A 26,710-nucleotide genomic window follows, 5' to 3' on the forward strand; every position below is an offset into this window, starting at 1 on the left:
AGAATGTTTTCAAGTAAATATATTTTATAAGACTGTAGACATTTTTTTGATCAAAAATGATATAACTGCAGAAAATAATTAAAAAATGAGATAGATGATTTACTTATAATAATGTACGATTTAATACAAAGCGATTTCTCGAAAATTAACACAGCGATATAACTTTTGTTGACTATCCTCAAAAATTTTTTCAGATGACCTCAAAATTATGATTATGAAGTTGGGAACAACCTATTTTCTTTTAATATTCTTAATTTTCCTTTCCTTAATTAATTAAAAGTTATACATGGAATAGCATAAAAGAAGAATGACAAAGATATTTTTATGCTAACTATTGAAGATACATTAATTATCCCAAAAATTATATATAAATAAAAAGAAAAACTGAAATTTTATTTTTTATCAAGGTTTCTTTGTTTTAGTGTTATTAAAATAAAAACTTAAAAATAAAAATAAACAGATTACTGTAAGTAGTATAGGTACGATGCACTTTGACTGGAAGAGTTTTATATTTACCATACACTTTGGACTATATATTTTATTTAAAAACAACGCATGAAAATTACTGGAAATTCGCAAAATTTACTACTTCACATCCTTGCAGACACGTAAAACTCTTGATGATATGTAGATAAAATAAAAAAAGAACCGATGCATCAAACTAAAAGCTATTAATACATAAAAACTAGTAACTTTATATAAAATGTTTTTTACTATTACTATATATATCTTGTAAAGAAAGTGTGTAAATATGCACATTATACGTATAAAAAATAAATAAAATGATTTTGTTTTTTCCTTACAGAATATAAACAACATATACACCCATTGATTACAGTTTACCAGTAGACACTATTCTATATTTTAAATACATCAAACTAAAAAAACTGTTTATAATTAAATTATCTTATTAAACATGTAAAATTAATTCTTGTTAAAACGTAAAAGTAATTATGCATTCTTTTTAAATAAAAAACATAGTCCAAAGTGTATCCTACCTATACTACTTTCAGTAATCTATTTATTTTTATTTTCTTTAGCTGTAAGCATTAAGCTCGTAGTTATTTTTGAAAAGTTTGTTAATTTTTTAAAAATAATATTGTTTACTGACGTAATAACTTGCACACATGAGGATATAAAAAAGCTTATCAAGTCAACTGTGATTAAAATTAGAAAGATTGATTTGTTTTCAGCAGCAATAAAAGTTTAAAATACTGTAATTGCTTATTTTATTTTACACTGCATTTACGTGTTTTTGTTCAATATAAAAGAGCAAAATGCGAATTTTATTTTTAGTTTGGTGGCCGAAAAATACCTCTTGCAGGATAATCAAAGTTATAGTTACGCAACTAGGAACTAAGTAAAATCGAATTATTATACTTTTTCTTCCTAAAATGGTGTTTGAAGATATTTTTAGATATAAAGAAATTAAATATTTACGAAAATTCGAAAATTAATTTTCCATTGCAAAAAGCTTTTATATTTTACAAATAAATTTAAAGGCTTTTTTGCAGTAGAAAATGAATTGAAATAAAGATTACATTTTTTAATAAGAAATTTATAAATTTCGCAATGTATATTTTTCAACGTTTTATTTATGAATTATATTATTTAAATTTAAAAAATTGACTTAACATATATAAAAACAGGAATGAAATATTTTAATTTCGTGACTACATCAACTATTGTCACTGTGTGAAAGAATTTCGCACGTTTAGAATGCGTTTCATTTGAATAAGAATAGTTTAAAAATACTTTTGAATGATTAATATTAAATGATCACTTGAAAAATTTCTAAATACTTTTTTCTTTTCCTTTTATAAATAAAAGTATACATGTGTTTAAAATTTGCTTGGAATTCAATTTATCCAAAATTTTTTAAGAAGTAATGCTACAATATTGTATTCAGTATATTATTATTACTAAAATAATGTTTTTAAATTTTTTAGATGTAGAAATGAGCAATGTTACTAACAAAACAGAAGCGGGCTATGATTATCTTATCAAGTTTTTAACGTTGGGTGATTCTGGTGTAGGAAAGACAAGTGTTTTATTTCAATATACTGATAACGCTTTCAATAGGAAATTTATATCTACCGTTGGTATTGATTTTGTAGAAAAAAGTGTGGTAAGTATGTTTTTCTCAGTTGTTTAGGGGTGTCCATAAGTTACGTCCTCATTTTTCTTGAAATTTTTACTCCACCTCCTCCATTTTCCCAGTTTGTCCAAGTTTCTATAACCCCTCCTCTCTTCCAACGTCCAACAAAATTCAACTTCCGTTAAAAACTTTATCACTTTATGAATAATAAACTGCATAGATTGTATAAAATATAATGAAATAAAATCCCCCCTTGTTCGACTTTGTCAGACTTGTCATAACCCCCTCTCTCCAGTTCCAGTGTGGACGTTATTTACGGTCAGCCCCTTCTACTAAAAATAAAAATTAGTATTTAAATGTAATAAGTGGATTTATTTATTTATTTTTTTAATATAATAGTTAAAGGATTATATTTCAATTAGAAGTCAATTTTTCAGTGTTTTTCAAAGAAATTGAAGCCATTCTATTGAAAAAATAGATTCATAAATACTGTATTACTAAAGTTTCGTTCCAACTTTATAATTTCTTTCCTAATTTTTAATTTAATAACTAGTGATATTTTTGTTCTCTTTCTTTAATGACGCATTGAAATATAAATTATATCTGCTGAACTAATAACATCTTACTGAATGTATTTTTTTAAGAAATGACAATTATTTTTAGTTTATCTGACTGGCTACACAAATTGTGAATACAACAGAATTAATTGCGTATACCTACTTACTTTATTTCGAAATTATTTCTAATGAAATGCTCAGATTAATTTGTTTCGTTTTATGTAGATGATGTTTCCATTCTTTATTTTGAAATACATCATAATTTTGAATAGAATAATGAGTAAAAATATATTTTATTTAACACATAATTTCTTATTTTTTTATTTAAATACAGAAAATTAAAAATTTATTCGGGATTTTCTTGTTAAATTATCGCTTAAATTAGCACACAAAATCACTGCTGGAAGTTAATCTTTGCTAGGAGCAGCATTTAATCTTAAGCCATGTCTTAATTAAAAACAGGTAAATTTAGGTTAAAAAGTTGAAGAATTAACTATAATAGTCGTAAAATTGGTAAATGTGATGGTGGTTTCTGTAATTAAGCTATTTTTCTGTTATTGTTTCTATTAATTAACCTGATTTATCTTTATTTACTTCGTAAAGCAGAACATATCGACAAATGGAATTATTGAAGTTAATTGGCTCAATTAATGAAAGTTTAGAAAATTTATTTCTGAATTATATCTAATGAAAATTAAGTAAAATTTTTAAAATCAAAAAGAAATATGCTTACAAATTTGAAATTTAAATTAATTTTTTTTGCTTATTTATCGTATTCAAAACTATCATTATCCATTATTAAATTCTCAAAAACAATTAAACTAATTTTTAAATTTTTTAAAATTTAAAATAAAATCTATTAAAATATATATTCAAATAACTATGATATTTTATACAATTTGTATTGATACAATTTTATCGCCTGTCTAAAAACTGAGATTGGATTATTTAGCCTACGAAAGTATACACAAGTATAGGGGAAGGATGATTAATTTGACCCAATTTAATTTCATAATTTGTAATCAACGAAGTCAAATGAATAATATAAAGCAGTCCCAACAATTATGTCAAGTATTTTAAGCCTGCATTTTCAGGGAAAATCAAAACATTTTGTAAGGGAATGTCAACATATTTAGCAATAATTCAGTTCACTAAATATGATGTTAAATGCTAAATATTAATATGTGAAATGCTAATTTTACTCAAATGCTCTTAGGGTTATATTCTGTACTATATTAGAGAATATTGACATTTTGAAAATAACCTTTGAACTTTTTTAGATATCATATCGATCAAACATTAATGACATATGTACACAATTATTCACGAATGATATATAGAATCACGAGACCAAAATTATGTTCTGCTAGTTGCATTGGGATGTGTATTATAATGTTAACTTAATGTTGTGTTTTTACGAAAAGATAGAAATGGAAGAGAATGATGATGTCGAATTACACAATTTCATTCAACAAGGGGATGGAAATACAAAATCTGCTTTGTATTAGAAGCTCAGATCAACAAAATTAACTGTCTATTTTTTAATTGTGAAACCTTACCTATAAGGTAAGTTATATATTCTTACGTCAATTTGATGTCATTTGTTACGCTATTCATTTTAAAGATAAAGATGAACGTCAAATTAACGTAAAAATATATACAATCGAAAAGAAATACTATATTTATTTATTTTACGTCAAGGGCAAGTTCAAGAAGCCATTATTTTATAGAATAAAATAAAAAATAGTTGAAATTTTTTGGATAATACAATGTATTGATACAAAATTAATTAATATTTTTCAAAAACATATAAATTGAAATATTGAATTGTATTGATATTTTGACTGATATTGAATTATAAATTTAATTATATTCTGATTTATTCCATGTGTTCCTTTCTAAATGATAATTAGTTAATGTTGTTTAAATTCTCATTTAGTAAATATTTTTAAATTCATGATAATGTGAATAATAAATAAATATTTTATGTACAAATATATTCAAAATTCTTTAATGTTATTTATCGTAAATCTGTAAATCTATTCACATTTCTGCTATGATAAATGTTATAGATTTCTTAGTGTATCAATGTCATAAAGAATAATTTGAGTTGATATATTATTATTATTTGTGATATTGATGTACTAGGAAATATATTACCACATGGAACTATAGCCGTAGAGTAGCCCTATTAAATTTTTCTTTCATGTTAATTGAAGTTATATTTTATGAGAATCTTTGTCGAGTTTTAATAATTTTCATAGTAATTGATCCAGATTATAATTGCTCCTGATTCCATTAATAATACAATATGAGATGATTTAAGAAAAATAATTACAAATTAACTATGGTGTTTAGTTCTAATTAACTACGTTTTTTGGTAAACATAAAAGTACTTTGAATGTATTTGTTAACTCGTGATCTTCAATCAAAATTTCGTAAAACTTTAATTTTCACAATTATTGAGGAAAACAAAGTTGAAAGAATTTCAATTTTTATTCAGGTATATCGTTCACAACATGCTGATGGAATTACAGGTAGAAGTCAGAGAATCCACCTTCAAATATGGGATACAGCTGGCCAAGAAAGGTTTGTAATAAGTTTGTTAAGTAGTACGATTAATGTTGTATATAATATACAAATATATCTTTAGTAAAAGTTCTTTGTTGAAAAGTAAGTCTTGATTAATTTCATGTATTATCTGGAAAATAATCTATTAAATTATAAACCTTTTTCCCACTCTGTCCCACCAGTAGCCGAGTGGATAAAACCATTGAACATTAGTAATGATTGTGGATTCGCACGTCACCAATGGGCTGGCCACATGAAATTTTCTGGGTTTTCTTTGTATGTCCAACACCTAAATAAAGACACCAGTTTTCCATAAAAAAAAATTCCTCCCGGGAGACATTCCTATTGACAGATCGCGTTGCATTACCGTATCTCTTCTAACTAAACCACTCTTTCGGCCTTGTCGGCACTAAAACGGCCTTTTTAATCATTTTTCAGGACCCACAACGACCAAATGGTGAAAGATTGGCCCCCAACATATCCGAGAGGAAAAAAAAAGAAATTCCTGGAATTTTTCGTTTACATTTGAATCCAGATTCCCGAGCAGTAGATTCCATTCGGCCACTTTAACTGCCTCGACACTTTTTCCCCGTCTATGTACAGTACGAGTACAATACATATAATAATAGTAGACAAAATACTGTATTTGTTTAGATTAGATGAGTTCGCACGCTTTAAATACACTGTAAGAAAAAAAAAAGTCGTAAAAATAACCTGCCTATTTTATCTTCACAAATTGTTTGATTCATAAATGCAGGCAATTCCAATTATTTTTAGTTGATGATAATATTATATAAAGAATTAGATACTTGAATGTTTCTAACTGTATATATTTATTTAATTATAATGGTTTATAAAATTTCATAAACATTATTTAAAGTGTAACGTATTCGCATTAAATAACCAATGAAACAATTTTAATTGGTTTATTGTAATAAGAGCATTATTATTAGTTTTAAAAAACGTTCATAATAATCGATAATACTGAAAACAAAGAATTTAACAAAACAATTATTGTTTTTGAAATACTAAGCATACTTGAACATTTTAATAATATTTTTTTGGTTAAAATTTTCCTATAACAATAAAAATTAAATTTTTATTTTAAAAAAAGTAAGCAAACAAATATAAGTTACAAATGATCAAAATTAAGAAATATGTGGGATTAAAAAATCTCCAGACCAGTCGATGTAGAAAGGTGGCAACTCTATTTACATCGTCAGCATTAAATTTTGAATATTTTTACATAATAATTGGTATGGACATAACCCGTATTCAATTTATTCCGTATTAATATATGTAGATAAGGAAGAGAGATAATATTGAATTCAATGTGGAAAGATTTAACAAGTCATTTAACTACTCGTATGTTATTAATATCAATAAAATAATGAAAATAACTTTTTTTGATAGATATCGCGGCTTGACGACAGGATTTTATCGTGATGCGATGGGTTTTCTATTACTGTTTGACTTAACGAATCAAACTTCGTTTTTAAATGTTCGTAACTGGTTAGAAGAACTGAAAGTTCATGCCTACTGTGATGATCCGGATATAGTGCTCTGTGGCAACAAGGCTGATCTAGAAAACGAAAGAGCCGTATCTGAGGAACAAGCAAAACAAGAAGCTAGCAAATATGGGTAAGCGTTTATAAAATTTTAACACGTTAATTTTTATACATATAAACTATTTTTATATGTTCTTAAAAACATATATAAATAACTGTCTAACAAAGGATATATATCTCTATATTGCTTGCTAATGATTGTAAGAACGTTGGCTGTCTTTATGTTAAATCAATAAAATCAAATATTCATTTAGTTTGAGTTAATGCCAACTTTGAAAAAGCAAAAATCACTTTAAAAATGAACTGGCTGTTGCTTATTAGGAAATAATCAATGTTACACAAAGTATTAAAACATTGACTGTTATACTTCAGCCTAGTGGCGCGTTGTCCTATGGTCAAAAAGGGCAATTGCCTGGGGCCTCTTGTTGATGGGAACACAAAACCAATCGTTTATAAGAAAATATTTTCCTCAAAAAATTCCCTTGAAGAAAAATCAAATCGACAATGTACTGTACATGTGCCCACAATTCAAATTTGCCTGGGCTTCATGAAACTATAACGCGCCACTGTGTAGCCCAAAACATTTTCTGGGGTGTTAGATAATTATAAAGTTATCAATACAACTTATATAGATGACACTCGCTTTAAACAATTAGATAAAGAAAATGATCGGTGTGAAAATATAAAAGAATGGCAACAAGATTTCTGAAAATTCGACCGTAGGATCGCTCTCTACGTTCAGTGGTCCTGTTTGTTTTTTGTTCTCTTTCCTTCCGTATCGCTCTTTATTCGACGTCAGAAAATGTAACAATAAATAAATATAGTAAACTGCTAATTTGGTAATTTCGGGCATTAAACTATATATTTTATTTTTAAAAAATGTGATGAAAATTTAGACAAGCCAACGCCTGTGCCATAATATCACAGAGTGACATGACTAAATGAAAATTATGATAACTAAATGATCAAATACTACATAATTTATAGAGCAAAGACTAATCGATAGTTTTAATATTTTATTGTACGTTCTAGATGTCTTATTTTTTGTAATACCATCTACATCAGCAATACAAAGTTGATAATACTAAGATTTTATCTACGAAATAGAAGCAGTTAAATATCTGCTGATTTACCCCAAAAATGTCTGACGGATTTCAAATGCCATCTGCGAAATTTTCCGAAAGAGATTTGGCAATTCTGGGGGAGCCACAGATGCCAATGTAAAATTTACTTCAATTTCCAGTCTGATACAAATTCAATGCAAGTTATAAATTTTTCTTTTATTAAATTCTAAACGGACACCAGTATTATGTCACTTTTTTAATCCAAATGATGTGTTAACTTTAAAAGTATTATTATTTGTTAAAAATTGCAAGATAAAGAAAATATTACTAAAAATACACGTTATTCAAAAGACTGAAATAATTTTCTGAACTGCTCGTGAAGTGTTTCTGAAAGCATTTTCTGTAAATTAACAAATTGGTACAAATTTTAAACAATTTTGTCCTATTTTGCAGAATTTTTTATTAAAAGGTTTATTTCTTATCTATAATTTGCATCTTTTCAGACTAAGATTCTTCACTTTGTGATTAATTTCTCAATAAATATTGAAAAAGCGAGTAATTATCTATCCATTAATGAAATTTTAACTAACCTTTTTCCTACCATTTAGAAGTTGAGGAATCTTCTAGTTGTCTTTTAAAAAAGGAAAAACAGACCCTGCGTAGTTATCGGATTACTCTAAGGGAGGATTCACACGGGCTGAAAAATTTAAGGTGACGTTGAACGTTAACGACTGGCCTACCAATCCTCTCTTTTGACATTAATAATTAATTAAAACTACCTATGTTTTCATGTATTTTCTTATTTCATAATTTATTAGCATGTCTAATATATCATTCTCAAATATTTTTTAAAAATTTTATTTTCGAATTACGCTTGAATAATTGCGCATTTATAGTTTGAATCGTTTATCACTCATAACAGCGGACAACTCACATGATTTACAGATGGTGTCGTCCATAGTTTCACCTATAAACATGTCTATGATCTATCACTTCAGAATTGAAGCTAAAGTCTATTAAAAAAAACTTCGTGTAATGAATATTTATATCAACTTTTATCATATCAACTCAAATATTCTTACGTCTTCTTTGCTCTAAATCAGTGGTTTTAAACTGTAGTCACCAATAAATAAAATACTATCAGCATATAAAAAGTAACATGATACGCTTACATACATTACGTACGTGTTAAATAATGTTTAATTAAATTTTAAATCTATAAAACTATCGGAAAATATATCTAGATGGGGTTCGCGAATCTTCATTAATGTAAAAAGACTTGCGAGTTCATAAAGTTTAAGAATTATGTTCTAAATAGAAATATGAATTACGAGAAAATTCACATAATATTCTTCAATGAAAATTAAAATAAAAAACCCAAAACTTTAGCTACAGCTGTGTCCCTACTCCATTTGCTGTTATATAAAAAACCGCTAACCTTTCTGGTTGGTTGGAGAACATTCTAACTTCTAAGCAGCTAGACGATTCTACGGGAAAGCTAGATTTAGAGAATTTCCCGTTAATTGGCAACTGTCTCTGGTCATACGTGAGAAACACCATACCAGGGTGCGCCGATTACTAGCGCATGCACAGAGTGGCAAAATAGATGTACTGTACAGTGCGTTAACGAAGACCAGGAGATAGTTTATAGCGACTGGAGCGAGTTATTTGGACGTGCAGTGGCGTAGCGAGGGGGGGTGCAAGGATGTGTATCATGCCCCGGGCGCCACTCGCAGAGGGGCGCCCAAATGGTCTCCAAGACAAACTATATGTGTTTCTGGGAAAGGGAGAGGGGCGCCAATATGGTGTCGTGCCCCGGGCGCCAGTTATGTTCGCTACGCCACTGTGGACGTGGCCCGACTTATCCTATGCCTCAACTTCCTTCTGGTACTATTTTTTAATAAGATGTAGCCCCATTCCACTTTGAGATTTAGATACAACAATTTCTTTTATTAAAGAAATACTAAGCCGGACACTGTGTAGTAATTATACAGAAACAAAAAATTGAGAGAAACATAAAATTAACAGAAAGTTATGCTTCTCTGATGAAAATTTTTAATAGTATTTTCATACTTATTTTGGTTAATATATGCTAAATTTGATTTATTTTAATCATACAGGATTTGTTGGTAAAAATTTAATATAAAACAGACATGTCTGCTTTCTGTCGCTGTATGTCCGATAGACAGTGGGAATTTATAGATCTATAAATTTTTTAAAGCTTTTTATTAACTTACTCTGTCCATCTGTTCGTCTATCCAGGTAAAAAGTTGCAATTTATCTACTCTCCAATTTCCGATCTAGTTAAAACTTTGCACACATGCGTATTGCCAACCACAGTACATTTTTAAATAGTTTAAAACATTTTTAACAATTAGCAAAAAATTAAAATTTGTAAATAAAATCTGATAACAGATGGCGCTACAACACATGGTCGTTATTTGCAGTCCTACACGTGGGAACAAACGTGAAGACAAAGAATATGGTTATCGCGCCAAATAGCTAAAGTACTGCACACCTTTAATCTTTTAAAAAGTAAAAAAATAAAAAGTGTATTAAAAAAACATTTTAAAGTAATGCTTTTTATTCAGATAAATGTACCAAAAAGTAAAAAATACATTTTTCTTCAGCTTTCACAGTATTTTTGGTCACAGACTATTTCTAAACAAAAGCGCTCCACGCTTTTATTTTTGGTTGCAATAATACCAGGGCTGTGGAGTCGGTAGATTTTTACACGACTCCGACTCCGACCAGGGGCGGACTTGTTAACAAAGTAGGCACGAAAATTCTGACGTCATCACGTGAATTACAGAATATTAGCATCAATAAATATAGTTCTAAGAAAGATAGAACGTAGAAACTTTTTTATTCCAAAGCTAAAATATGCCTCTAAGTAATGAGTCAATGCGATAATTTTTACTTTTCTGTTGTTATATATAACAGAGGAAAAGTGTAGCGATAGTTCAAAAAATGATTCCACCCCAAATATTTGCATTTTTGGACTCGGGGCACCTCGAAATATCGAGATATGCAAAAGATTGGGTTTTTTTCCTGTATGTACGAATGTTAAACTGTATGGGAGGCACGATTTTGAATCGGAGTCGGATGGTTTAACACAGAAGTTATTAAGCTTGAAAATGGTTGAACTAAATCGGTTGGTACACATTCTAACAGCCGTGCGTACAGAAAAAACACCGAATGCTTTTGCACTTCTCTACGTTTCGAGGCTTCCCGAGTCCAAAAGCGTAAAAATCTGAGAAAATCATTTTTTGACTGATCGTCATTCTTTTCCTTTGTTATAGGTCTATACTGTATAATAATGACGGGAAAGTAATAATGACGACGATTCTGATTATTTTTAAAAAAATACAAAATAAAACGATTTTTAAAAATTAATTAAACATTAAAATTTGACACATCTACTGAATATATAAGTTCACATTTATTGACTCGTTTGATAATGGCATTGATATTTGGTAAGCGTGTATGAATAAAAATAGTAAATACATTCTTATACAAACAAATTAGTTAATAAAAATGTTGTACAGTACATAACATACGAGTATATTGGGTAATATATAAGTATACAGATACATCAAACTTAATCAAGAATGAGAAATAAAACATTTAGACTGGTGAAAAAAGAGATTGCTTATTTTGCCACGTTGATTAATTTATTATTTTTCATCTCTGTTATAATCTGAATTACTCCTTACAAAAAAAATCACTTCTATTAAGTCAGCATTCACTGAATATCTTATATCATATTTAATAATTTTAAGAGCGGAAAATAAACGCTCTACCGAAACTTGGTTGGTGACAATGCTGTGACAATCAATGTTGTATTTTGGATAATGTCTGAATAGTGCAGTATTGCCGTTTTAACATCCAAACTTGAAGAGTGGTCAATGTGATTTATTTTTTCCAGTGCATAATAAATATCATCTTCAAATTTTGTAAGATTTTCTTTTCTGTCCGTTCTCATATTAGAACTCAGGCTTAATTTTGAAGGTAGAGACGAGTTTTATAAGAAAAAATTAAAAAAATAAAAACTAGTAGATGAGCCAGATGTTGCTCACGCAAAAAGTAACAATAACGAAAATTAGGATATTTAGATTATAGCCGATTTTACCCGTTTCCACTGGGTACAAGAATTAGGTCCTCTCTTCCGAGACTAATTAGAGAATTTTTAGATGGGTCTAAGAGTGTGTTCGATTTTTCACAAAAACGCAAAATACTGCATCTAAAATAGTACGGTAGAAACGGAGTTCTTCGGGGTAATCCTTAACCCTCTCCCTCTTCCCCCAACGAGAAGAATTTCGAAAAATCCCTTCTTAGTGTACAGTACATTCTTATGATGTATCCTAACTGTGTACCAAATTTCAACTCTTAACCGTTTGAACTCTGAGCTTATCATTATTTATTATTACAGTATTACTATTATTATTAACCCATCTCGATTATATTATAAGATTGTGAATGCTAATAACGAGTAAAATATTCATTAAGTCCGACCACACTGGAGATATGACACATGACCCCTTCTATGTCTCTACCCTGTCGACTTTTAATAAAGAACCAAAATTTAATAGCATTATTGCCCTTTATACACAAGCTATTGTGCCAAATTTTGTTTCTTAAACTTTACTCATTCTGAGATATTGTTCGGAACAGAATAAAGAAATTAAAAAAAATTAAACGCCAACATACGCGCGTGGTCGCGCGAATTTTTCCCTTTATTTGACATTTTTTGGGTTTATAGGATCTCCAAACGTATAGATTTGCAAAACACTCGGAGAGTCAAATGTGACACGATTGAAATACTTTTTCGTTTTTTATATACATAACCAGTTGGGAAAGTAAAAAGGAGTCGGGGGGATTTTTGACGACTTCGACTCCCACTCCGACTCCGGCTAAAATACCAAAACTCCACGACTCCGACTCCGACTCCACAGCCCTGCATAATACCAAAAATACTGTGAAAGCTGAAGAAAATGTATTTTTTACTTCTTGGTACATTTATCTGAATAAAAAGCGTTACTGTACTTTTTTTAAAATATGGTTTTTATTCAAATTGCAGCCAAATTATATAAATAGCTATTACATTCGTTGTTTAATTAAGACATTTTTTATTGACGAATATTTTTAAATAGGTCTAATATAATTTCGAGATATGCAAAATATGCGAATGTTATATTTGTTGTTGCATTAATAAACGAGCATTCGCTTGATTTTTGATAGTTTTGTATTTTGACTAATATATTTTTATTTTATAATTTTACAGGAAGACCTAATAAATAAAAACTATTAAATATTATATTTTAGCGATTTAGTTATTAATGATGAAAAGAAAACCAAAATTTCTTTATATACGGGTGGCTTATTCGTGATAGAATTTGCACAAACTTCCGTATATAAAATAATTTGATAGTGTTCTATTGTTTTGTATTTCCTTTTAAAACCGAAATTTACTTAAATTTAATTATAAAGAATTTTATTATTTATGCATTACAACCGTATATTTCAGAGTCCCTTATTTCGAAACGAGTGCTGCCACAGGACAGAATGTGGCAAAAGTATTCGAAACTTTGTTAGATACAGTGATGAAGAGAATACAAAGAACTGTAGATAATGCTCATCTTCCCGGAAGAATAAGAGGTAGGGCAGGATTGAAGATGGATACTGGAGAATTGGTGCAGTCTCAAAAAAGTTGTGGATGTTGAAATCCCTATCGGATCTAGTCATTATGGTGATTGCATTATCGGTACAATTAGTCTTGTGCCGTTCTTTGTTAAAATTATACAAATAAAGAAACTGCCTTTTAAAATCTGCGATCGTTGTATTTATGAAAATCTCTCTCTCTCATTCGAATGTCTGTTTTAAAATGTGTTTTTTTTTCTAATCATTTCTCTGAAACTTCATATTTTCATTCTATCACTATTCGGTGTTGTAATTTCAATGGATGAAAATCAAAAATTATTGTTATTCACATTCTCATTTTTGCTTGAATACTGTTTAAAGTATAAACTATGTAGAATTTAGAGAAAGAATTCAGGTAAAAACGAAAATACATGTTCCGGTAAAGTGTGACACTACATGTTAATAAAACTAAGCAATAAAAATAATTTTATTTATAAGTAAAAAATTCTTTTGGATTTAGGCTAAATTAAGCGTTCTGGTTTTAAATATGAACTCAGATTTTCCTTATGAGAAATCTCAAACTTTAGACATGATATCATTTTCTTAAAAACTTCTCTTTTTTTACTGATATTCAGACATTCGTTTAAATCTTTGTTTTCTTAAACTTAATCGCTGTACAGAATACGATATACGTACAGTACCTTTATAGCACCATTTAAGCCCATGTAGAACTGGTGCATTCAGATCGCTAGCTTGCATATTGCAAAATAAATTGATTAAAAAATAAAAGTTTAAAGTATGTTTATTATTTTATTAATTTGAAATTAAAGAATAAAAATCAAATAAGACACAAAAAAATATATTTAATTAAGCAGTTATTAAGGCATCACTCGATCGCTCTCAGGACTCGGGATTGAATCGGAAAGAGAGCAACTCCTAAGAATTGTTCATAGGCGATCCATCCTGTATACATCTGATCTCATCCTTCATCACAATGAGGATACCTTCGTTATGGATCTGGCCGAACTCACGATCGGAATGATTGAAAAAAGGTCGTCTTTGTGCCCACAAAATAAAAAGAGACAAAACTGTGAAAAAAATTAAAATATAAAATTTACCCTTAAGTATAAAGTATTCCATAGATGGGGGATGGGGGTCAAGACTTCAGCTTTAGTGGATGTCAGTTTATTTCATTAAATTTTATAGTTTATGCATTTCATTATATTTCAAAATTTCTTATACGTTTCGTTTCTACTTATGGTATCTATCATTCATAAAGTGATAAAGTAAAGGTTTTAAGGGGATCGAAGTCATGGAGGTTACGGAAACTTTGAACGAGATGGGGAGTAAAAATTTCAAGAAATGTGCGGATGTAATTTATGGACAGTCCCTTACAGGTATGTAGAAAGTATCAGATATTATAAAGATACCAGTTGTTGTTTCACGTCTAATTTGTTTAAACGAAAACAAAATTTTCATAAATAAATATATTTTTTTATTAATGGACATAAAACGCCCAAGAATAGTAATCGCAGAGCAAATATACAGTTTAAAATAGTCTTATTAGTATAAATCATCATCATATTATTACAAATATTACACAGAAATATAATTGATTCGTTCAATCCAAGTTTCAAATCTATTTAAATACCTGAATGGCTCTTGCTTGACTTTCCTGGCATCCGAAGAGGAGATTAAGGTGTCCATTATCACGTCCAGTAGTTTTATGTTACATTAGGATATAAAATTTAAGTAATAAAAATAACTTAAAAGGAGTAATTTTGTTGAATTATAATAAAAATTTCCATTTATGAAACATTATGATATATGACACTAGCTCTGGTCTGATCGCCATTCCTTTTCTCTGTTTTTTTTTAACTCCTTCCGCCCTGTGGGCACTAATAAGACTCTTTTAGCAAGCCCATTATGGGTTCGGCAGGCCCCCAATGGGTCGGCCGGGTGGTGAAGGACGGGGCCCGACATATTCGAACGGACCATTCCCAAAAAATTACTGGGCATTTTTCGACCAGTCCGGATTCGATCCCGGGCTCCCCAGAACGGTAGGTTTCTCTCTGTTTATATATGTTAACAACCGAGATAGTAAAATTTTAAAGGGTTTCAAGTTTTTATTTCTAACATTATGCAAAACTTTTGAAAAAAGGACGAATTTGTTTTATGCATAGAAAATTTATTTTAAATTAACCTTGGAGTAATATTTTATGTTTATTTAAGAATTCATTATAATATACAATTTAACAATAAATAAATAAATTTTACGAAATTATCAATATTTTAAACAAGTTGAGACATTTTATTTTCACGAAATTTTTGTATTAACTTATTCAATGGGAAAATGACCAGAGTAATCAAACCACAGCGACGAATTAATGGCATTCAGATAGTTGTGAATTTCGTCTAAATCGCCAGGAGGTATCCAATATTTTCTCTGGTGCAAAGAAAAAATGCGTAGATTTGGTAGATTATCGATAAACTGATAAATCAAAGCTTTGGTAATGTTCCTACAACTAGCTAATGTTATTCCTGATAAAGTTTTGGGCAATAAGCGAATTGCTTTACACAGATCTTCTGTCACATCGATGCGTTTTATGCACAGCTTTTGGAGGGAAGGACAATTGGGAAATGTTGACTGAAAGAAATCGTCCCACGGTCGTCCATCCGCGAAATCAATGGTCAATTGCTTCAAAGTTTTGTAATTGGTAAAGTTGTCATAGCATCGTGATCTGAAATGCAGATGACGCATAGAGAAGAGGCTCAGCACTTCCAAACTGGTACAATACGTACCGATGAAGTAAACATTCACGTAGTTAAAATGCTTTAATTCCAAGCGTTTTAGATTTCTACCAGATACGGAAAGAAAATGCACCATTCCTACGTCAAAGGTCAGACACGAATCTGGAACAAACACCGATAGTTGTTCCAAGTGACTAAATCTTGGCAAACTGAGAAATTCTTCGTCGGATATACCGACATTGAATAAGCATAGCTTTTTCAAATACGGTGTGCATAACAGTAACTCATATACGTTAAGAGGTTCGTCACGTATCGGAAATAGATCCAGATTTTCCAAATATAAATTACGATCTGAATAATATTTGCAATACTGATTTAAAGTGTGAAAGTAATTACTTGTAATAGCGTCGAAACTTCTTAAATTGTGGTTGATTAAGATATTGAGAAGACCTTTCCATGTGACAGACGTGACGAATACCTTTATGCGCTCCAGTTGCGAACATCGAACTTTATTTTTCAGATCGTAACAGAGAAACAGAAGACCGTTATCTGTAATTGGACACGACGAGACGTCCAATATTTTCAAATATTTGCAAGATTCACCGATAGTTTTTAACACATTATCCGAAGTACCGGTGTGACTCAGGTTTAACTGAACGATATTTAGAAAATGTCTTGTTAATACTTGAAGATCGTTTTCGGATAAGTTTGTAAAAGTAAGACGTGCTATGGTAATTCTCTGAAAATATAAATAACTTACAATTGTTGTGTTAATAACATAGATTATCAGATATTTTCTTACCTTACAAACTTCTTTCATGTCTTCGACAGGCAATTTTCTTCGATAAAATAATAAATCCATTTTTTTAATTCCAACTCTGAAAATGCAATGCATTAATAGAGGGAGATGATTCGGTGGTGTTATAAGATCTTCGCAAATAACAGGAGCTAAATGAAAAAATTTTATATTTAAAACTAAAATTGCATCTATAAGGCAGATATGTAAATTGTATTTGAATAAGAAGATATAATGATAGTAGCATATTCCAATAAAATTTATTTCATGACCTTGTGGACATTTAATATAACTAAATAAAAACGAAATAAAAAACATCAAAGATTTATATCGAGAAAAACGAAACTCACGGAGTCTGCAAAATAAATCTGTTAAATTTACGTTTTTTTCTTGATAAAACATTAATATTTCTTCTGTGTTTTCTTTGATGTAACACAGACATAACTGGTAAAATGTCATTTTCCTTGTCATTTTTTGTTTCCGTTTCCAGTTATTAAAATTATAATCAATTGTTACTTATTGTTTATACGTTCGAATTATTACGATGCCTAAAATATCCTAATAGCCACAACAGTAGTTAAATCTTCAGTTAATTCCAATTCTGTTAGTAAATTTCGAACACGTTGTTTAATTTTTAATGAACTCTGAACGATTATAAAAGCTTTTTGTGACTTCCAATGATTTTGCAGCATGCACACTATTTTCAGAGATGCTTTGTAATAATAATTTTCTAAAAATATTTATTTCGTAGAGTCTATTGTACTAAATAAATGTAACTAAAATAAATTTTAGACTACCAACCGTACTCTTATTCTCACGACTTTCATTTTTGACTTGTCATATTGACTTTTTTGACTTTCGTCATATTGTCGGATTGACCAAGAAAAATCAAGGGCATTATACTTTAATGATTTGAAAGCTTATCGCTTTAACTGCTTCTCAAGTGATTTCTCCATCTTGTTGTAAAGTATATACTGGTTTTATAGTGAAGGTCTTTTTTTTTTTTTTTTTTTTTTTTTTTTAACTCTTTTCCGCCCTGTGGGCACTAAGAGGGCCTCTTTTAGTAGGCCCATTATGGGTTCGGCCAGGCCCACAATGGGGCGACCGGATGGTGAGGGACGGGGCCCGACATATCCGAACGGACCACCCCCCGAAAAATTCCTGGGGATTATTCGACCCGTTATAGTGAAGGTCAATAAATATTTTAAAAGAATTTCGCATTGATACGTAGATGAAAAAAAGATACTGAATGTAGATTGTTTGGTTCAAAAATGTAACAGTATCTATTTACTTTGCAGTTACTACATCTTTCACAACTAAATTGTATGCGTTTATGAAACAATCAATGATCTGGGATTTTAAAATCATTTATGTTCGAATCATTGTAGTAGCTTTGTCCATATTCATGCATAAAGCTATCATTTTTTAGTTAAAGTCAATTGTTCTAAAGATTTCATAATTATTTATATTTAAGCCATTCCAGTTCCTTTTAAAATCATTCATGTTTATAAAATTGGAAACTATTTTTTATTTTTATATCTATAGAAATTTTATCCTTATGTTCCCCATATCTAATCATTACAGAAGCTGCTCAAAAGCAATCATTTTTCTGCAAAAAATAAAATAAATAATAATAATAATAATATGCTATTAGTAATAGTGTTTTCTTTGATTAAAATTAAAAATTCTAAAATCACCAATATGAAATGGAATTATTTATAATTTACATCAATATCGAAATCGAATACCGTAGAGATGGCAATTGTGTGTAAAAATATCATCTAAAATAATCAATGATTTCGTAGTTTACTGATGTTGAATATGAAATTTACAAAGTATTTAATAATAATTACATTATGTTCATTTTCATGAAAAATAAAATGTACAATTACAAAACCGAATGTGACGAAATTTAAATATCCTTACAGGATAGTTCAAAAAGGAACTGGCGCTTAAGAAAAAAAATCATATTTCCTTTTCTATTGAACAGAATACGTAATGGTACACGTATAATAAAAGGAAAACTGTGAAGGTTTTTTGACACAGTCTCAGGTGTTCTGTGAGTACACTTTGGTCACATGGCAGATATTTAGCCAATTCCAATTTAGTCCACATTGCTCCAGCGTGTTTTTTTTTTTTTTTTTTTCGATTTTTACCAATTTTCTTGGATTCATTACTGTATTTCAATTCATTCACTTTCCTGTGAGAATTGATACAGTTGTGTCTTTTACAAATCTCCGGAAAAGGAATCACAGGAAGTTAAATCTGACTATTGTGATGACCATTGCAACAACTCCAGATATACGTCCCACGATGGAACGATTGTATAACAACTACAGTTCGATTCATCATTGTGGGATTTCAGTAGCCAGATAATGGCAAACAGTGTTATGAAAGTTTATTAGTTCACCATCTTGTTGATAAATGAAATTATCATTGTCTTCTTGCAATTGAGGCATTAGCTAAATGTGGAATTTGTCCAGATATGAATGATCTTGATCGATAATTCGGAGGAAAAGAAATATCCATAAACTTTTTCCTTCGACGAGGCACAAACACATTCACATTTCGTTAGTACCGTATTTTCGCGGAATGACCGGCATGCCGGAAACCCCGAGATTATTGGCATGTCAGTTAAACTGCGACTAAAATATAAAATTAATCAGATCTAACAAAACTATTTGTTAAATAAATGTAATTCGTAGATTCGTATAAATTATAAACAATGCAAAGAATTAATCCATTTAATGAAGACAAAATATCAGTTCTATAAGAAATATGTCACAAGGATTAAAGTGATGCTGAAAGTAATTACGAAAAAGTGATGAGACAAACTTTAAATGTAAACGCTTTATTCAAATAAAATAACTAAAATTAACGTAAAAAAATTAGAAATAAGAAATAGGAATAATTAGCACGGACAAGGAATAGCTTGTTTGGAGGTCTCCATTGGTCAAGCTCCATTTGGAGCTTGACTAATGGAGACCGTGGTGACTGATGTGGCCATTTCAAAATATTGACTTTAAACATTAAGAATTGCATATTTTTCTTTTTTGTTTCCTACTTCCATCCTGGAATTTAGAGACGTTACGCGTGGAAAGAAAAGCTTTTGTTAAGAAGTAAAATATACACTAGCATTAATGTATATTCTACTACATACATGCAAAATAATTTCGGCATTTTTTCCGACTTTTGACTCTTTTCGTTCTGTGGGTACTAAGACGATTTTTCCGTGTCCGTGGTAGCAACAAAACACAATTTGAAAGTCCAAATGATAAGTTCCTTCAAAATTAAAAACCAATTTATCATAGAAAGCTGTCAAGATATTTTACACTAGTCTCTTACATCCCGAATATAAATTGCATATTAAAATCATCCCGTTATCTATGAGAGTACGTAAATATCATGCGATTCTTTATATTCATGAATAATTTTAGTTAGATGCTTCAATACTCCATGGTAAATCAGGATCACTCCTAACAGAGAAACTCAAATGGACAATATCACTTATTGTAAATTGGTCGCTATGCAAAATATATCTAACCGCAGTGGCTTCCCTTGTATTTTCTAAAATGTAAATACATATTGTACGATTATTTTCATATTTTAACGTACTTTGAACTGAATTACTTAAAAATTAATATTGTGTTATAACCGAATTATGTATTTTATTACAAATTTCTGTACCACACATGAAAAACAACGATAAGATTGCTATTGTATATTCGAATATATCATTTACCATTGCGTCTCTGGAGTGCAGTTTTTCAACCATGAAGCGAATTTTTACACTTGCAAGAGATACTCAGAGGAAAGATTGCCATCACTAGCGTTGCTTTGAATAGAAAAAGAGCTTTTAAATACTTTGATGGAATCAACGACAAGCGATTTTTATGATAAAGTAATTAACGACTTTCTTACTCTTGTATCTTTGTTTCATGTCAATTATCTATTTTAGAATTAAAATAAAAAAACCGTTTATTTTTTTCATTTCCAGTATTTCTTCAATTAAAATTTTATGGAAACAGCTTCCCTCTTATCAAATGTCACCTCAAGCCACTGTCTAACTGTATTTTGATAACGTTCAAATAAATTTCTGTTTTATCTAAATTACATGAAAAATGTGTTATATATAATTTCGCAAACTGAATGAAATCTTAATAATTATTCTAATTTAAAAGTAGCTTTTTAAATTTCATCTATTTTTGTAAAGAAACCATTATTGTATTCGTGTCCCTGTAGCGCAGTGGAGAGCGCGTTGGGCTTCTAATTCAAAAGTCCTGGATTCAAATCCTAGCAGGGATGAATACATTTTTGAATAATAACTATTGAATTTTCAGTTTCTCGATAAAGTATTGTGAGTTTACGAAATGTTCATAAGAGAAATGAGAGGGAATAATATATATGCAATGACTGTAATGATTGTTCATTTATCTTCTAGAATCTAGATCAAGGTGTTACATTCGTATACAGGAGTTTTATTTCGTTTATCTCCAAACTGGCTTTTATCACTGATCAATCAAGTGATTACGACGTGACCAGTCACTTCGGGAATGTTTTCCAAGGGATTAGCACAACGGAGTATCAAGCGACGAAAATTAGCGCGTTACATCTGTTGAATATGAAATATTATTTTCTTGGCTTCCAACGCATAGATATTATTTCATTGAATTCTAACAGATATGAGTAATTATTTCGTAAATTTAAGAATTCGCAAAAGAAGGCCTTATATAATAGGGATAAGCCTATCATATAAGGAAGGTCTTACATTTTATAAAATGTAATCATTATAATTATTATATGTTACGATAGACTTTCGTTATAAGTCGAATATAAGATTTATCTTCTAATATAAGATTTCAATTGTGATTGAACGAAACGATTCATCTTCTAATTAATATTTTTAAAAAATTTTTAAAAGTGTTTCTCTCATTGAAAACCTTAGTTGGATGCTTTATTTCTACAAAATCTTTTGTCTGATGCACCGTTGAAAGTACTTGCTTGTGTATGTTATGGGCCTTTATGAATAATAAAAAAAACGGTGCCGCGATAAATTGATTCGTTTATTAAAGTGAGTAGTAGTGATGAACAATCACCTTGGGCATTTTGATTTTCAGAAAGCTTTACTTCATTAAGAATTATTTATTTTTGTGAATTATCATAGATCTAAGCCATACGCGTAATGTTATTAAAGTGCCAATTTTGACCTTTAACTAAGGAAGTAGTCGAATATTTCGCTAACGACAAATATTATCTTAAAATTTAACAAACACAAATAGTGCAATTTAAAATACAAAAAAAAAAAAAAAAAAATTAAATTAAATTTTCAGATCAACGAGATCTGAAAGTGAAATAACACGGTGACATTTTTTCTTATTGTCGAGTTTTCGTTATTTTCTTATTTGTAAAATACACGTGAAAAATGTCTAATATATCATTTTTATGGACTTTTATTTCATGTTTCATTTTAATCCTAGATTTCACCTCTATTCCTAGGACAATCAATCAAACTTCAGGTATTTACGTCTGTTCGCAATATCCTGTAAACTCTATCGCGACCACCTACTGTGTATGGATCATTTACAAGTACTCCTCACCTTACGACGTATCTGCTTAACGACCACTCGCAGTTACGACTAATCGAGTTTCGACCTGCAATTCGGGGAATCCCCTTTCTCAACTTGAGTGTCGATCAGCGGCGAATGGTGACATGCACACTAAGCGTACTATAATAGGCTTGCGCGAACTATAATTGTCTTATAGTACTATAATAGTTCAATAGCGTACTATAATAGTCTTTTTATGAATAAATTTGAAGTTTGTTGCATAATTTGTATAATTTTCCAACGATCCTATATTCCCGACGCAAGCTCCTCGCTTATCGACCAATTCGCTTAACGACGTAGTCGTCGGAACGAAACTCAGTCGTAAAGTGAGGAGTACCTGTACTTCGTATTTCGACATAGTACGATGTGTATATATATCATGTAATCTTTTTTCATTTCAAATAAACGGTTATTAGTTGTTTAACTGGCATCCGAGTGATTCACTTCCGATTCGCCTTCTCTCCGATGTTCACGCAACTCGCCGTATCTAAGATCTCTTCCATCCCGAAACCGATCGCCTGCGCACGCGACCGATCGTGTGACGTAACAAAAACAAAAGCTAACGGACATAGCGGTTTCTGTGTCTTCTGGAAAAGACGCAGTGGTGTCACCTTGATCACCAACGCGGTGTCGACGCTTAGGGGCGCTTTGCGCATTGTTACACATTTAATGTGAAAGAAAACACATTGGTGAAGGTTGGTATTAACATTCTGGGTTAACTTATTCCTGCGAATGTTTTTCAATGGAATCATTGATTGATTTGTTCCATAAGTTTTTTTTCTCTTTTATTTTGAAGATAACTTATTACAAACAGTCGTTTTAAGTTTCCTTAAAATCTGCCCGAGTATTGTAATTCCATACACTGTTAAACTTGCCAGGCCAAATTTGCCTGAAAGTGTATGGCCAGGTCAATTCAAATCCACCCAACCAACTAAACACTCAATTCTCATAACTATTTTCAGAATTTAAAAATTAAACAATTTTTATACCGTTTCCCGAAGCATTAAGTATTAAAATTACATAATGACGTTATCCATACCTGACATCAGGCAGCTTTTCTATCTGGTTTTCGACTTAATGAAAACGGTTTCTCCCTTAGCAAAATCGCACTTTTCGTGGGTGGTTTGCCAGACGGGCGCCAGTAAATTATATGCCGAAATGTTTGCATGTAATTTACTGGCGCCCGTTAAATGAATTGCTGTTAACAGCGCTGCAAAAACTTAAATGAAAGTGTACGAAAAAGGATGCTAACCTTAATTGGTCAGATTTTACCTCAATCACCTAATACGATAATGATTCGTTTAAATGTTTTCTTTATACATCTTTACTCAAATGCAATTAATTTATCCACTTATTCACTGCGAATGAAGCAATTGAATATGAAAATTGTAAGACGCGATTACACTGCAACTTCCGACAACTGCAAAAGGCAAATCTCGAAAAGCCATGCCAAAACACAGTAGCGTTAGGGTGCGACTATGCAGACGCCAGCGAGCGAATTTTCCGAGCGAGCGAGAATATGTTGTGAGAAGAGGCGAGACGTGATAAATATCAAACCCTGTCAGATATGTGCGAGAACCAGAAATTCGCCAGCGATATTTCCAGCTTCTCGTTTATGCATGGTTCTCCTTTGCCACAACTACAGTATATCGCACGCAATCTCTTGCTCGCTACTAAATTCGTGTCTGCATAGTCTCACCCTTAGAGTTTGACAAAGACATATAGGGAATTGATTTATCCGATAAAATGTCATCATATTCTCTGTAAAAGTTAAATGGTATATCGAAAATTCGATCTCGAGCTTCTCTAAAGAACAATGTCTATCTATTCATGGGTTGTTTTCAAGCGCGTAACCAAAAATAAAATTAGAATCCGCACTTCCAGGAGCTATTCACTTCTTGTTTGCTTGCCCGCCCTCTGCGGGATGGTTAGGCGTCAGCTACGATGACTATTTCGTTCCGTGTTTTCGTTTTTTCGAACCTGGAGAATCCCTGATTGGTTTGCGTTGGTGGTGCGTCCATTGAGAAACTATGTCGTCCTCCCGGGAAAGGTCAGGTGGGAGTGTGAATAGCGAGGTTGCAGCCGAAGTTTTCAACGCGAAAACGTAAACGTCGGACGTTCACGTTTTCGCATTGAAAACTTCGGCCACAACCTCGCTATTATCTAACATGAACACTTAGAAGGTGTAAATCCTGGTATAGGACTATAGGAAATCTGTTAGGACTTGAATACATGCTTAGAGTGGGCATAGCGCAAGGTACTCGCTAATGGTTTTAATGTAATGATTGATGGAGACGGAAGCGGTATCAAAAATGCGGTAGGTATCCAAGCGGTGTCAATTCACTGCAAATAAAAGACCGAGAGCGGCGACACAATCATCCAAAATCTAACTTCAAATGAATTTTAGCCAGTGGCGTAGCATAGTGGGGGCGGAAGAGCGGCCCGCCCCAGGCGGCACTTTTAGAGGGCGGCTAAATTTTACAATAAATAATAATATCTTGTAAAAATTTGAACCATTTTATTTCATATTTTTGTCGCACCTACGATTCGGACCGATTGAAATGAGCACGGAATTTTTCATTACTTATACCTAAATAAGGGGTGGCGAAATTTTTTTCCGTCCTGGGCGGCTAACACCCACGCTACGCCACTGAATTTAGCACTTAAGAACAATCGCAACTTGTTTAAAGTTAATTAGAATTTACTTTAAAATATCTTTACCAGCAAAATGATAGAAAAAAAACATTATCATTTCTTTCAATATTCTTGAAAATTTTCAACAAATTCTGTATAAATCCGCAAACTTTTATATCTATTTTTAATCAGAAATAAAATATGTTGATAAAAGTAATCGACGAGTGTGGTACCCACCTTAATTACAGAAGAGAGCCGTTAATCGGAATCAATTGGGGACTGGGGTTGTTCCGATTAGTGATTTGTTCGGATTATCGATTATGTACGAAAAAATATTTTAACCTATCCGATGTTGAAATTTTTCTCCGTTGCGTGTCGCTTCGTGTTGAATTTTCGTCGATTTTAAGCCTAACGAAAATTTTTAATAATAATAATCGAGGCTATCGTATCGTTAAAAATTATTTCTTCATTTTGTACAAACAAAATAAATATATTGAAGAATATAAAAACATGAAAATTATACTTTAGAAGTAAATCTAGTATCAAAAACGTTCGATTCAGCACGACACAGTCAGACTGAAAATCGTTCCGATTACCGGCGATTCCGATTACCGGGGTCAGATTAACGACTCTATTGTATTTAGACTAAAATGCTAATCTTTAATTAAACTTCTTGAATCGTTAGATAACGAGTAACCTTTAAACAGAGAAAAGCTTCATGTGCCATAATTTCAATTTAATTTTCAAATGTTATTTACATAGTTCGAAACTGGTTTCTAAAAAATTTATTACAGAACCGTTGTATGAAAGCATTTTTTTTATAATATTATGACTTAAGATAGCTTCGCAGTAATGTAGTTTGAATTACATAACTTAAAGAAAGATGGCCAATTATAAAGGCAATTAAATATGAAATTTTATACAGTTATAATCGGGAATTTATACCAGTTCTGAAAGCGAAAGACTTGAACTCAATCGTAACATGAATCTATCCTATTATAACGTTTTTTAATTTACTTCATGAACTCAGAGGATAAGTTTATTATATACTGACTATTATATAGATAACTTCCAATGTTTAACCTGCATTTTTCTTGTATCAAGAATTCATGTATAGTGATATTACTGAAGAACAATTTGCAGATTACTAAATTTTTAATTATAAATAAAACTGCGACATTCATCTAAAACAAAAAGTTTTTAAATTATTTTTATTTATTTTTAAATCCTGTTTAATACAGGTACTCCTCACTTTACGACCTATCTGCTTAACGACCACTCGCACTTACGACCAATCGAGTTTCGATCCTCAATTCGGGGAATCCCCTTTCTCAGCTTGAGTGTCGGTCAGTGGCGGATGGTGACATGCGCACTAAACGTACTATAATAGTCTTATAGTACTATAATAGGCTAATAGTGTACTAT

General features: G+C 30.7%; 2 protein-coding genes across 4 annotated transcripts in view; one reads left to right on the top strand and one right to left on the bottom strand.

Moving 5' to 3' along the window:
* LOC136983866 (ras-related protein Rab-27A-like) overlaps positions 1-13,689 on the top strand; it is a 56,256-nt gene extending 42,567 nt beyond the window's left edge. For both annotated transcript variants that reach the window (XM_067280732.1, XM_067280731.1), the window contains exons 2-5: positions 1,950-2,128; positions 5,159-5,244; positions 6,640-6,867; positions 13,386-13,689. In XM_067280732.1, coding sequence (XP_067136833.1) covers positions 1,958-2,128; positions 5,159-5,244; positions 6,640-6,867; positions 13,386-13,581 — 681 coding nt within the window. In that variant the 5' untranslated portion in view covers positions 1,950-1,957 and the 3' untranslated portion in view covers positions 13,582-13,689. The remainder of the gene's footprint in view (positions 1-1,949; positions 2,129-5,158; positions 5,245-6,639; positions 6,868-13,385) is intronic.
* A 2,021-nt stretch (positions 13,690-15,710) lies between these two features.
* Positions 15,711-17,538, bottom strand: LOC136983878 (uncharacterized). 2 transcript variants are annotated; one of them, XM_067280747.1, is made up of 3 exons: positions 17,396-17,538; positions 17,052-17,197; positions 15,711-16,988 (listed from the first exon to the last, which is right to left on the bottom strand). In XM_067280747.1, the coding sequence occupies exons 1-3, from the start codon at positions 17,514-17,516 to the stop codon at positions 15,837-15,839; spliced, it is 1,419 nt and encodes a 472-aa protein (XP_067136848.1). In that variant the 5' UTR covers positions 17,517-17,538; the 3' UTR covers positions 15,711-15,836. The 2 variants fall into 2 exon arrangements, with proteins under 2 accessions (XP_067136848.1, XP_067136850.1); XM_067280749.1 differs by having other exon boundaries at positions 17,427-17,522.
* Between the last annotated feature and the right edge of the window lie 9,172 nt (positions 17,539-26,710).

Source organism: Centruroides vittatus, unplaced genomic scaffold (assembly GCF_030686945.1).
Source record: "Centruroides vittatus isolate TY-2023 unplaced genomic scaffold, ASM3068694v2 contig_890, whole genome shotgun sequence".
Classification (NCBI taxonomy): domain Eukaryota; kingdom Metazoa; phylum Arthropoda; class Arachnida; order Scorpiones; family Buthidae; genus Centruroides; species Centruroides vittatus.

Coding starts and splice junctions, on each gene's coding strand:
- LOC136983878 (XM_067280747.1), bottom strand. CDS start 17,516: ATGACAAGGAAAATGACATTTTACCAGTTATGTCTGTGTTACATCAAA. Junction 17,198..17,395: donor AGATTTATTTTGCAGACTCC/GTGAGTTTCGTT, acceptor TTTTTCATTTAG/CTCCTGTTATTTGCGAAGAT. Junction 16,989..17,051: donor ACATGAAAGAAGTTTGTAAG/GTAAGAAAATAT, acceptor TTATATTTTCAG/AGAATTACCATAGCACGTCT.